This window comes from Anabrus simplex, chromosome 1, assembly GCF_040414725.1.
Source record: "Anabrus simplex isolate iqAnaSimp1 chromosome 1, ASM4041472v1, whole genome shotgun sequence".
Classification (NCBI taxonomy): domain Eukaryota; kingdom Metazoa; phylum Arthropoda; class Insecta; order Orthoptera; family Tettigoniidae; genus Anabrus; species Anabrus simplex.
Window position 1 is genome coordinate 643506792 of NC_090265.1, and position 14417 is coordinate 643521208.

General features: G+C 39.5%; 1 protein-coding gene across 1 annotated transcript in view; it reads left to right on the forward strand.

The window, feature by feature from the left end:
- Nucleotides 1–6197, forward strand: part of LOC136857253 (nitric oxide synthase-interacting protein homolog) — a 41229-nt gene extending 35032 nt beyond the window's left edge. Inside the window, exon 8 of the mRNA XM_067135750.2 lies at nucleotides 1745–6197. Within this exon, the coding sequence (XP_066991851.1) occupies nucleotides 1745–1816 (72 nt within the window). The 3' untranslated portion in view covers nucleotides 1817–6197. The remainder of the gene's footprint in view (nucleotides 1–1744) is intronic.
- The last annotated feature ends 8220 nt before the right edge of the window (nucleotides 6198–14417 follow it).

Consider the following 14417-nt stretch of genomic DNA (forward strand, 5'->3'; position numbering starts at 1 on the left):
TAACGCTACTCATTGAAATACCTGCAGCCCAGGACACATGCTGTTGAATTAAAAGTGCAGTATTTTCACTGTTTTACTACTTCAAATATTGTACACGTTACACACTATCGTTGGATGTGAGGAACTAACGTGCCTGTTACACTCAACTTCCATTTCTGTTACACATTCCACACATGGAGGTCCGTCAACACTACACATTTTCCCTCCACCACTTCAACCTTCCACTGTGGCCTTAGGTTACTGCGCACCTCATTTGGTTCTTGTTACAACTTCTGACCATTATAGAGTGGTGGGTCATGTTATACAAAAATGTTCATGTTGATAGTGTAGACCTCAATATAGATCACCGAGATCAGTACCTTAGTGGTGGTGGTTATTGTTTTAAAGGGAAGTACAACTGGGCAATCATCTCTTTAACTCGAATCAGAGGGGAAAAAATGGAAGACTTCAAAGAATGAGGTATAAGCGAGAGAAGGGAAGGGCCATGAAAAGCTTGAAAGTGAAAGACTCCCTTGCATTTGAAAATCTAATGCTGCAAGGGTAGGAAGATAATAGGAGTTGATGAAGGGAGGTCAAATAGGAAAGATGAATGTGAGGAGGTTGGCACAAGTAAGTGAAAGCAGTGCCAGACTCGGCTAGGGCTCCTTGATTGCCATCCCATGCTTCCAGGTTGAGATCCCCTGGAGGTTACCTCTTTTAGCCACCTTACAACAGACAGGGATTACATGGAGTATGGATAAGTGTATGGAACATGTGTAGTAGGGAGAGGCCAATGATGAGTATACCAAACACATTACAGTAGATGTAGGATACATCATTCATGTAGAGATGACAAGTGTATAACATGTAATGGAATGGGATCAAAGACTGAAAGACTTGAGGGACTCAATCTGTTAAGGTGGTAGAATGTGGTAATGTGGTGTTTGATTCTAGCCAGCCCATTAAATGCTTGTTAAAGAATCCCTACATAGTTTACAAAACAATTATACTATGATGATAATTACAAGATATTAGAATCATTCCGTATTGACGGTTTTCCTTTGTAAAATGATAATAATAACAACAATAATAAGGGGAGCACTAAGAATAACAGTAATACGATCTACAAGTACAACAGTTCATCATATCAGTGACCGAACCAGAGCATGACATTACAGAAAGTTAACTAACTTGTCAACGTTACTCACGCCAGTGACAAAGTATTGCACCAGCTTGCATACTGTGCTAGAATGGAGAGAAATGAGGACTTCATTAAGATGAGTTCCAAATTTAAACAGAACTTAAAAATAAATGTTTATACATTTCAAATTATTTCCAGTGTGATTTGATGGAGTCTGATGATATCTTTCAAGAACAAAATGTGTTATTCTATTTTGATGTTTCTTCTTCAGATAGTTTCTCTAACTTTTTTAAATTCATAAATTAGTTTTGAGAGGCTGAAGAACCTAACAGTTATAAATTAAATGAGTCAAAACTGAAAAGAAATGGCTTCAAATATCACAAAATATTTGTGTTTGTCTCCTTTTGATTGTTTGCTCTCTGTTGCCTGTACATTGTTATCCTTTGTCCTAGCTTGATTTATTTTCATAGAAATAAGGTCTTCTTAGGATAATGTGACACGGAAATCTGCATCATACCTGTCTACATGCTGATGTCAACAGCTCAACTTTTGTTGTAGTTGTAAAATGTGATAATTATATTCTGTCTTTAAATGGTAACTAGTGTAATTTTTATTTATTTTTAGGGTGGAACTGGTTATTCAACAACTAACAAGAACCTTGAGGGGAAGCATGAACGCCCAGTGTTGCAAGCATAACTTCTCCATCTCTATATCCTTTCGCATCCATTATATCAATTAATATATGCTGTAAATAGATGAATATGAAAAAGTAGACTCTCAAGGATGCAATACATATAGTACAATTTTTTTTTAAGAGTGTTTGTTTACTCATACTATTAACTTCCTTCCGTCTTGTATAATTTCTAAGCCCTGTTTCTCTTCATTGAATAAGGGTTTTATTTTTTGAACAGACTGTACAGACATTATTTGAAGGATATTAATCAAAATAATTGCTTACATGCTATGTATACAAGATGATTCAGAAGGAATGTAATATTACGATGAAATTTCAGCACAGTCTAACCAAAAATATGGCTTCCGATTGAGATAGCTAAATAAAATTCACGAAACTCAATCGTCAACGATGACCAGTGTTACACCCCAGTGCGGCATGGGCTCATCAGTTGGATGCGTGATCGAGGATTTAGCATTGATGGGACTGAAATTACTGGACAGTAGATCCGGGAAATCGTTTATTCGAGGAACGGATAATGCAGGATTTTTACAAAGTGATTTAACTAGGATGCTCGCGGGACCACGTAATTTGAACAAATAATATGGGAAAACGTAGTTTCCGGGAACGTATAATCGAGGTTCTATTGTATTTCTGTACATGTCCAAGGATATGTTCAACAATAGCCTTCTTTTTGTGAAAGCTCTTTTTGACAAACTCTTCTAATTTACCTACATCTGTGGTCATGAGTAATAAGAGAACCTAGGTAACAGCACTTGCCAACTCATTTTATTTTGTTTCCTGCATTGCTTAATATAGTACGCAGTCAGAGCCAGAATTCAAATCCTCCCATATCCTAATCAGGTGGCTTCTTTTTACCAGCGAGGGACACTACAAAAGAAGCAACTTTTTGTTTTCATAATTAGTAGAGTAAAATGCTATATTTAACAAAAATGTTTAAATTGGAACAATTAAATCTAGCTTTCTTGGGACAAACTGTTAACCTTTTCATTGCTGGTTCCTCAGTTGAGGCTGTGCACCTTCAGTATTATATTTTTCCTTACCCCTAATTGCCTGTTTATAAAATCTGTTTTGGGGAATCTGAATTTAATTTTTTTTTTTTTTAGAACTTGCTTTACATCACACTGACACAGATAGGTCTTACGACGACGATGGATTCTGAATTAGTGTTCAATAATACCTAGGTTCAGCTTCAGACACAAACTCAACAGACTGTGCTAAAATAAAACTCAGGAAACTCAATCATAAAAAATGACCAGTGTTTTGCCCCAGTGCGGCGTGGGTTCATCAGTTGGATGCTGCCTCTGTGGATCAGTGGTAGAGTGTCGGCCTCCGGATCCCCAGATAGCGGGTTCAAACCTGGCAGAGGTAGCCAGATTTTTGAAGGGCAGAAAAAAGTCCATTCGACACTCCATGTCGTATGATGTCGGCATGTAAAAGATCTCTGGTGACACATTTGGTGTTTACCCGACAAAATTCATTAATCTCAGCCATAGACGCCCAGGAGAGTTTCGGTTTACTCGGTCTGCCATCTAGTGGGCCTAGAGTAAAACGGAACGTCGAAATTGACGAGCAGACAGCCAGATGGCATCAAATTGAAATGTCTGCACACGGTAGCTGAGGCCATATGATTATTATTATCATCAGTTGGATACCGCAGCATCCCAAGACACTGGCCAGCTAGCACACCGGTGTCGACACCAGTGCAAGCTATACATGTGATAAGCACAAAGCAGTGCCGATGTACTAGGGGAGAATTGCATCTCCATTTTTCGAAGAGTTTTGCTGATCAAAGTTACTGAACTGAAAGAAGTCTTCAAAGGAATTTGACGAAGTTTCCCCGGTAAAACTGAATGTAAAGTTTCGAGATTTTTAAGCCGCGTACCGGTAAGTAACGTTTGAAGCCAGCCCCGCGGTCTAACTTGCTTGCCTCTCACCCAGAGGGTCCGGGTTCGATTCCTGCCCAGGTCAGGCATTTTTACCTGGATATGATGGCTGGTTCCAGGTTCAGTCATTCTATGATTACCTTTAATTGAGGAGTTATTTAATGGTGATATGGCGAGCCAGGAATAACAACCGAGAGGATTCGTCACACTGACCCTGCATCACCTTGTAATCTGCAGGCCTTCGGACCGAAGCCGATCGCTTCGTAGGCGGAAGGCCCATTGGGGCTGTAGTTTGGTTTGGTTTAGGGGCGTTTGTAAGATTATAAGTATACACATTTCATTTTTGTGATGTTTAGCCAAATTGTTGATGGTTCATTCGTTCCCGGATTTTTTGTTTTCCCGTGTTGTACGTTCTTTTTTTCATGGTCCCTCCAAAAACGGAGAATCGAGGTTCCACTGTAAATCAGTTCCTTTTGAGTATGCTACTCAGATGGGTAATTGTGGAAAAAATGAGAGAGAAATTTGTCTGATAGAATGGAGATGTCCAATGTGCAGCATCCGGTACTGTTGCCAACTCCATCCTCCATTTTGATGCGTAAGGCCATCGTCCTAGCTCTGGCTAAATATAAAAAATTCAGGCTTAGAGATAGTCAATGTGAAGCCCAACGATACAGAATGTTCTGTGATCCACAAATCACATCCTGGACCAGCAGGACAATGCTTGGATGATGATGATGATGATGTTGTTGTTGTTGGAGCATGCCACTGTGTGACTACAAAAGCATGACACTCTTAAAGGATAATTAGAAACTTTCAGATGTGTGACAAAAACTATACGGACCGAAAGAAGACATGAGATAGTGCTGAGGGGAATAAGAGCACACGCAACATTGTGGTAGCAATAAAAAGAAGAATAAATCCCATCACTTTTCAGACATGTTATTTCTTACAAACATTATTTTAAGGCAAGATGTTAGAAAAGAAAGAAATGAAGACAAAGAAGGATGATAGAAAATGTGACATTGATTATAGGATACCAAAGTTGCAAAGAAATGAAGAGAAATGCAGAGCACAGAGAAGAATACTCATAGTAACAGTGATGTGACATAGTGATGATGAAGTTATGATGAAATGCTAAACGTATAGAATTTTCAACCTGATAAGGAACTTGGCCTCTTTTCTACATGAATAAAAACCTGGTATAATAATCTATACATATTATAAAGTCCCTCGTAGGTGTGTCCCTGTGTTTTATGAGTGATAATCTTGAGAACTGCCAAAGAGATTTTTATGAAATTTTCACCGGTGTATACAGCATTTATCAGGGAAGGCTTTGGTCTGTGAAACATTAATCTGTGACAATAGAGGACTAAATAGTGGTGATCAGCAGTACAAGAAGACTAGGTTGCCAGAGGACTCGGTTAAACACCACCCTCACCCTGGACCATCTGAAGGAGGCAGTGTGGAACAGGACACCTTGGAGAGCGCTAATTCTTAGAATCGCCGATGGTCGGATTCGACTGAACGGGTTACATCATCATTGGTGAGTAAAGTCAAAGAAAAAGTGTCCATCAGAGCTTAAGATGTCGAAATTTTCAATGATGACCCCAAGCTTCTATGCAAGAATTTTCAAGCATAAATATCTTTACAGAAAGTCTGCAACATCTGTAAAACGTAGCCCTCAATAAGCAATTTTATGCTATAGTTTGCAGTAAACAATCAACCTTAAAATTATAAACTATAATTTGAGATCGTAATCCTTAGATCTAGAGAAATGAATTTCATTTTATGGGTCCGTATTGAACTTTGATTAAACCAAATTAAGTGAGTTAAATCCACCTTTTCAATACAAATTAAATAGTATTTGTTAAAGAAACATTTAATGGGACTAGTTTCGACCTATTTAAAGGTCATCTTCAGCCATATTGCGTGTAGAACAACGTATTTGAAACACAGTTGTTTTAAAGATGGTCTTAAAACATGGAAGTTTGACACTATGAAAAAAATATTTTTAGAATTTCCTTAAAACACTTTTGTTTACTTAGCTATGGGAATATTTGAGAGGAAGAAGTCTTTTAGTATTCTTTGCAGTATTCAAGAACATAGATACCAGTCGAAATGCACAATCTTGATGAGGTGTAGAATTGGGCACATATGCATTAATGTTGTTGTAGTAGAGAAGTCTTTTTGATATTCTTCGTATCACTGCGAAGTGTAGATACACTTTTACACTTTAAAACCTTTATAATCTTGATGGGATGTAGACTTGAGCATATATGCAAAGAAATGTCCTAATTAAGATATGAGTTGAACAAATATATTTGTACGTTGTTCTACATGCAATATGGCTGAAAATGACCTTTAAATAGGTTGAAACTAGTCCCATTAAATGTTTATTTAATAAACACTATTTAATTTGTATTGAAAAGGTGGATTTAACTCACTTATTTTAATTTGGTTTTATCATAATCCTTACCAAAATAAATTTTTAATTCACCTCAATCTTATTAAAAATACCCTGTACAGTATGTAATTTGCATATATGGTTTAGGAGTTGATTTTTTTTAGGGAAAGCACAGGAATAGCTCAAATATTGCAAGGTAAGAAAAGAGCGAACTAATAGGCAGACACCCGGAAAGACCTTGGAAAAACACTACACTGAGCTGTGTACAACATACAGGAAAAATAACTAATGTTGTCTACAAGTATAAGGCCTGTCAGCCTATCACTATAAATTCAAAGAATTTCCCTGTACAGAGCCAGGACAGGTCACCATTACATTGACATAGTGGATCTTGATAATGTTGACTTATGGCGATGTTCTTCACACCCATCGGATTTCTAGAAGCTGAAGACTAATCCAAATGCTCTGTATTCTTCTTCATTATTTTAGCATTGCTTTAAAAGTGCTATCTCTTCTATAATTATCTTTCAAGGTAGTCACTTTCCTTCTCTACTAAGATCTTGCTTTCAAAAGAATGTAAGAAAATTATGATGAATATGTATGATCGGTGATGTTTTTATCCTTCTTATTATTACCAGAATGTTTCTGCGTGCTACAAACAGAGCTGTTGCATTTACCAGTAAAACCTCGTTAATTCGAAGTCGTTGGGACTAAAAAATCGGAACTCGAATTATGTGATTTTGATTTAACCGCCAATTCGCAATTCAGTGGTACCAACTCTTACCGCGTTAAAAAATATTCTAAGGTCCGTTACTGCATGCAGTTAACCTTCATTCACAGTTTATACCTTTCAAATGCCATGAAAAAAGAACTATTTCCAAAATGTATCCAAGAAGGTGCATTTACAGTATTCAGATAATGCACTTGGATATCTCACTGGCAAACATAACCTCACGCAACGAAAGAAAGAAGAAAAAAAAAAAGGGGGCACAATTCAAAGACAGGGAGAAATCTATGCTGGCTCCCATGTGCAAGTGCTTTATTCATTGGATTACTATACTGTATGCATTTTAGATGCCTTGAATTTACACATAAAGTACCCGATGCCCTTAAAATCTAACTTTCCTATGACTCTATCCTTGTACGATTTCCCGCCATGGCACTTCTCTCGTACTTCAGAAATGTAAACACTTGCCGCATCACAAAGTGTTCTAAGACCCATTAATACATGCAATCACCTCGATTCACAGTTTAAACTTTTCAAATGCCATGGAAAGAACTATTTCCGAAATGTGTCCAACAAGGTGCATTTACAATGTTCAAATAATGCACTTGGATAAATCACTGACAAACATAATCTCACGCAACGAAAGAAAAATCACACAATTCAAAGACGAGGATAAATTATGCTGGTTTCCCTGTGCAAATGCATTATTTTTTGGATTTCTGTACCATTTGCATTTTTAGATGCTTTGTACTGGCATGGAAACTGCCCGACGTCCTTTGAACATTGTGGCTTATCGAACTTTCCTATGACGAGGGGATAAAGTTTCTTGCTTCCATGTGCATTGCAACGCACTACAATGACCCTCATCCCCGACCTTTGTACAATTCCCCGGCAGGCACTTTCTCCTTTAAAACCATAAGACCGTTTGGGCTCGCATTAAGAGGCGGCCGGAGTCAGTTCTAGATTCACATTTTATTTCAAAATATCGCCACTAGTCTCGTTGCTGTCGACAGCTAACTTCACTGGTAGTTACATCGCGGGTGCATAGATGTCAGTAAGACAGGCCAAGGCCAAGCGAGCGATTCCCCTCTCACCCTCCAGCGTCACATAGTCTGTCACCAGGAAGTTGTGATACAGTACTTGCACGGAGCTGATGGTGTTGACATTTGTACGGAATGCGAAACATTCCAGGAAATTATTGAGCATGGGTTAGTGCTGAGCAAAACAGTCAAAATAAGGTACTGTTTCCGACAAATATAAATGAAATGGCGTATGGCTTTTAGTGCCGGGAGTGTCCGAAGACAAGTTCGGCTTGCCAGATGCAGGTCTTTTGATTTGACTCCCGTAGGCGACCTGCGCGTCGTGATGAGGTTGAAATGATGATGGAGACGACACATACACCCAGCCCCCATGCCAGAGAAATTAACCAATTATGGTTAAAATTCCCAACCCTGCCGGGTTTCGAACCCGGGACCCCTGTGACCAAAGGCCAGCAGGCCGGACACTGTTTCCGATGTTGAAATGAAGTAGAGCATCAATCCCGTCCCCGCCTCACGTCTTCCCTGTACCGGCCAGTCAGTGATACATAATATAATTCTATCCAATGAAAATACAAACTGATATAACAGAAGTTAATTCATTTACGAATTTTTTAGTCACACAGTGATACTTTGGACATACGATAAATATTGTAACGCGACCAAGAACGGAATTTTCCAACAACCCTGAGTAAAAAAAAGCCTTACAAATTTATAACAGTTTTTTCCTCTTGGAAACAAACAGTTCTGATATATATAAACAATGTATGAAACATCCCATTGTATATTGTGTTAAAATTTGAATTCGATCAAATAACTTGTTTTCGGAGACACAGAGGAGCCGGAATGTTGTCCCGCAACAGTTCTTTAACGTGTCAACCTTCCAATAACACAGCCCTGAGCCAGGATCGAACCTGCCAGGGGGCAGAAGGCCTGCGTTCCCGAGCCATTGTGAGAGTCTCTCCGTCTTTACAAAGACGGATTTGAAGTTGTATGTTTTCGTATAAGTTTTAAATAATAAATGTTACCGCATCTAAATATCCATTAGTTCTGTATTTCATGACTTGAGTGGAGTGTAATTAGAGTAACTAAGCTCAAAAATATACTTCATTCTCGCTCTTGGTGACGTCAGGCGCTTTAGCCAATAGCAACGCTGCTCACCGGAATGACCTATCTGACCTGTGAGTTATTCCAGTTACGTTGGATAACCCAATTTCCAAGAAATACAAGAACTGTAAACGACGGTTTTGTATACCTACTCGTTATGAAACTCGGAAACGGTGGTGGTAAAGAACGCAACAGCTGAGGGGCACTGCAACTTCCCTCTGTAGGTGGGGGTAGTAGAATAACACCCACAGTATCCCCTGCCTGTCGTAAGAGGCGACTAAAGCGGGCCACATAGGCTCTGAACTTGGGAGTCTGAGTTGGCGACCACAGAGCCCTTAGCTGAGTCCTAGCTTTATTTCCACTTACTTGTGCCGGGCTCCTCACTTTCATATATCCTTCTTCTTCGAGTGACATCTCCTTTTTTTGCTAGTTGCTTTACGTCGCACAGACACAGATAGGTCTTATGACGACGATGGGGCAGGAAAGGGCTAGGAGTGGGAAGGAAGTGGCCGTGGCCTTAATTGAATCGATTATTTCAGAAAGCAGTCAAGTGCCAAAAAATGGAAAAATGAGTAATACGCACATTTTGGTGCTAAAACCAGTCAAGAAATGTCGTCCTATAATAGTCACTTTCATATTTCGTCAATTTCGTATTTAGTTCAGAAACCAGTTAAGTGACACCGCTTGGTTGGTTTCTGCGATAAACTGCTGGTACCTTTCCGGTTGGCGCTGCTGTTCTGAATCCAGAATAACCAGCTGTTCATCTGTTTTTGTTGTCATTGTTGTGTTTCTGAAATCGTATGTTCCTAGTTTTGTGAACAACTGATTCAAAAAGTGTTTCTTTTGTTCAGTGCAGTGTTTTTTATATTCTTAGTAATATGTCTCGCCTCTGTGGTGTAGTGGTTAGTGTGATTAGCTGCCACCCCCAGAGGTCCGGGTTCAATTCCCGGCTCTGCCACGAAATTTGAAAAAGTGGTACGAGGGCTGGAACGGGGTCCACTCAGCCTCGAGAGGTCAACTGAGTAGAGGTGGGTTCGATTCCCACCTCAGTCATCCTAGAAGTGGTTTTCCGTGGTTTCCCACTTCTCCTCCAGGCAAATGCCGGGATGGTACCTAACTTAAGGCCACGGCCGCTTCCTTCCCTTTTCCTTGCCTGACCCATCCAATCTTCCCATCCCTCCACAAGGCCCCTGTTGAGCATAGCAGGTGAGGCCGCCTGGGCGAGGTACTGGTCATTCTCCCCAGTTGTATCCCCCGACCCAAAGTCTGAAACTCCAGGACACTGCCCTTGAGGCGGTAGAGGTGGGATCCCTCGCTGAGTCCGAGGGAAAAACCGACCCTGGAGGGTAAACAGATTAAGAAGAAGTGATATGTCTGAAAATTCAGAAGCGGGTTCGAATCCCACTGTCGGCAGCCCTGAAGATGGTTTTATAAATGTATACACACAGAGATAATACAGAAACATTAGTAGCAACTACTATTCAGTATGCGGATTCTCAACCATTACTACATCTCTTTCTGTAACGTTACGCCGTTTAGCCATTCTTTTAGTGAGATATGTTGTAGCTTATTCGAGCTGACGATTCACCTCCGACCTACAATTACCAATAAAAATAAGTTAATTGTCTTAGTTTGAATAGTAAACATCATTGCGTCACTAATATAACAAAGACAATTCAATAAAGTCGGATAACACCTACCTCAGATAAGGCAGCTGTTCTAAGTTCATTCGCAATTTCATGGTGTTCTTCACCAACATATTTGTCATATTCTTCGGCGTGTTTTAAAGAATAATGTCGATGAATGTTAATTTTTTTTGCTAGTGGTTTTACGTCGCACCGACACAGATATGTCTTATGGCGACGATGGGATAGGAAAGGCCTATGAGTTGGAAGGAAGCGGCCGCGGCCTCAATTAAGGTACAGCCCCAGCATATGCTGAAAATGGGAAACCACGTAAAACCATCTTCAGGGCTGACGACAGTGGGATTCGAACCCACTATCTCCGGGATGCAAGCTCACAGCCGCGCGCCTCTAACCGCACGGCCAGCTCACCCAGTGTTAAAATTTTTAATAAAGTTTAATGTCTTATTACAAATCAAGCATTTTGCCATTCCATTGCACTCGGTAAAAAGATACGACATAATAAAACACGACAAAATATAACGTGCTATTGAAAGGTCATACCACAACTAGCGAGTAACAAAGTATTGTCAGCGTGTCCACTGCCGCTTGTTATGAAGCAAGGGTGAGGAAGCGACTGATAGCAGCTGAAGATCTCGCTCACCACATCCCTGCGTGGGTAAGAGCTAATCTGTCATCATCCCTCTTCAAGGACAAGGTGCTGCGGCATCAGACGGAAACTGGTTGAACTACCAGCACTAGAATTCGGCCGACACTCGTAAGGCTATAAGCAGAGCTTTATTAAAATCACGATTAAATATATGAAGAATCCCTAAGTTTGAAGAATGTTAAAGTAGCCCCTTAGAGAAAAATATAAACTTCGCTACGGTATAGTTTGCTTCCAATTTGAACACCATCTTGACTTAAAACAAGTTTAGGAAAACCGCGGTTCAGAGCTCAATTTCATATGGAGATTCGTTATTTTAATTACCATTTTATAACTATATTTGAATTTCTTTTTGAAATGTTTTTGTACTAATGAAAAGTGTATCACAGACTACCATGCGCTATAAAAACAAAATAATTTTACCTTGTTCCGTTTCCTTATAACAACTCTTACAAACTTTTGACCCATGTTACAACAGCTACTGAGCTGGTGGCCGGCCGTTCCAGCTCCGGCCGCCTCTTAACCCTGGAACCGGCAAGCAGTTTACCTTCAAGCGGCAAGCATTTACGCGAGTTTTGCAAGCAACTTTTAAAAAATTCATAAAAATGTTGTTTTTCAATTTATTTTCATGTATAACATATCATTTTATTCAGAAATGGACGAAAATTACTATAGTAGGAAATTAAACTTATTAATTTAGTATCCTGAAGCAGTATGGGTGAAGTATTCATCACACGCTAAGTATTCCAAAATAATCCAAAAGTTTTGGGCAACGTGTGCGTAAAAAGTAACATTATATTAAAATTTTACTATATACAAAATTTGCACAATTTTATGCTGATTAAAAATGTGTAGAAAGGTTTCACTACATTGAAGTATTGTAAAGTAAAATAGAACTGAAATAACACAAGCACATCGCACCAAAACGTGAGTCTACTTAGATTCATCCTCGCTACCTTCAGGGTGGCCCCTCTTTCTTCCTGCTTTCATAGGCCTCCAAAACTGTTTCAATTTATGGTAGTACTGTTTATGGACACCACAATTACATCCTGGGCACCAGAAGTGGGTACGTGACTTTTCTCTGCAGTCGAACAGACAGGGTACAACCGCATTTTCTTCCCTGGGAGGCGTACCAGCTGATGTCCCATTTCTCCTGAAGGTCCAGGTGGAATATTTTGAAGAGTTTCTTCACCTACAGGACCTTTGACAATGCTAACCATAAATTCCTCATGTTCAAGGGGTTTGTCGGTGTTCAAACTATAGAGTATGTAGGCATCAAAAATTACCATTACCAACAGGTTATAGAATATTTCTTTCCAGTCGAAACGTTTTAGTGACATGACTTTAGAAAAATATGGAAATATTTGCGATTTTGAAGTGCACCAATATTTTTCAATATTGTTATTAGGGTTCAGACCCATATTTATAACTAGAGAAATGATTTCTTTGATTTTTTGTAGTGTAACGTCAACCCATCTTTGCAGACGAGAATACGGACCCATATTTCCGGAATTAGTTTTATTTCGAATAATTTCCTGCGCATATTTATTAGTTTTAGTCACTAAATTATTCCAGATAGCATTAGAGAAAAACAAATAGTAATATGTTAGAGGAGGACTGTTTCCCGGAGGGCAATTTCGTACACCCGCGTTTCGAACTTTGAACGTCTCTTCCACTTTTATATTTGGCTCTGGAGGATAAACTCTTGTCCACTTCGGTTCTGCTTGGTCAACTGCATTACCGTCATTATCATTATCATCATCAGTGGCTGGTTCATGGTGTTCCACATCATCGTCAATATCAGTGTCGAAATCACTTAGCCTAGGCTCATATAACTCTCCACTACCTGACGAATTATTGTCAAAATCATCGTCAATTACTTCTAAAAATACGTCACTATCACCTTTGCCGTCCAGATCAAACAAACATTTACGAATTTAACTACTTCCTGACAATTCAATAATTTTGCGCCACGAAAGCTAATGCACATCGGACAACCACAGCAAGCACAACAGTATGACCGTCTGCAAAGCGTTCTCGTTTTTCCACGTGTATACCGCACACTCTGTCATACTAAACTACTTCAGAATTGTGCTGTATTATAGAGTAGAGTTTCCTCTTCAACATGATGCAAGATATGTCATAAAGATGTTGAATGTCAAGGCGCTATCTCGAAATTAGTCAGCGCTGGCGTAATGCATCTCGATAGCAACTCTGCCGGTTGAGTAACAGGGAAATGAGTCGCGATCGCGATGATTGCCAGTTCCAGGGTTAAAATAAAGCAATGTAGTTTCGTTGGCAATGACAATATTGTTCGGTGCCTACGAATTTATTATATGAGCCACGTTTTTCGTCTACTGTCGGCATCGCCAGTGTTCGCGGATTCTGTTTTTCCGCACACTGCCTGTTGTGTGATATTGCGGCGTTCCTTAAAAGGTTGAATACAAAAGAATTCTGATTTCATTCAATTTAGCAATCATGGAGCGCACTGTAGACCCACCGAAGTGAGTGTAAGTGCGGAAAGCTACCCCTTCACGTTCTGGAATGCGCGTTCTATTATGACGCGAATAAATTTTGAGTTGAAATTACTCTGTAACATACTATTGTTTTAAACTGTAAAGGCAGTTTCGAATTAAAAGCCTGAATTTTGGTAATAGGGCCGACGTACTTCGAATTACGAATTATCCGTATTTCGAATTAAACAATTTAAATAACATGCAAAACTGTATCTCATATTTCCGGGAACGAGAGCTTCTTCGAATTAGGCGGGATTTTGAATTAACCAATTTCGAATTATCGAGGTTCTACTGTAATCTCTTTCAAATATCACCTACCTTAGCCAGGATCAAACTCGCCATCATAGGAAGGCCAGCGACTACAGTAATTAACTGTATTTCTTAGGTCAGCATGAATTGTATATTTGAAAATGTTAGAGATGATGGAGAGTTTTATGGTTTATGTGCTGTTGCAGCCTTGTCTGGCTCTTTGGTTGAAAGGTCAGCATACTGGCCTTCAAGGACCCTGGATTTGATTCCAAGCTGGGCCAAAAATTCTAACTGTGTTTTGGTTAATTCCTCTGACTTGGGGACTGGGTGTTTGTGTTCATCATACTAAACTTCTCTTCATCTACACTAGTGTCCAAAATTATAGCAA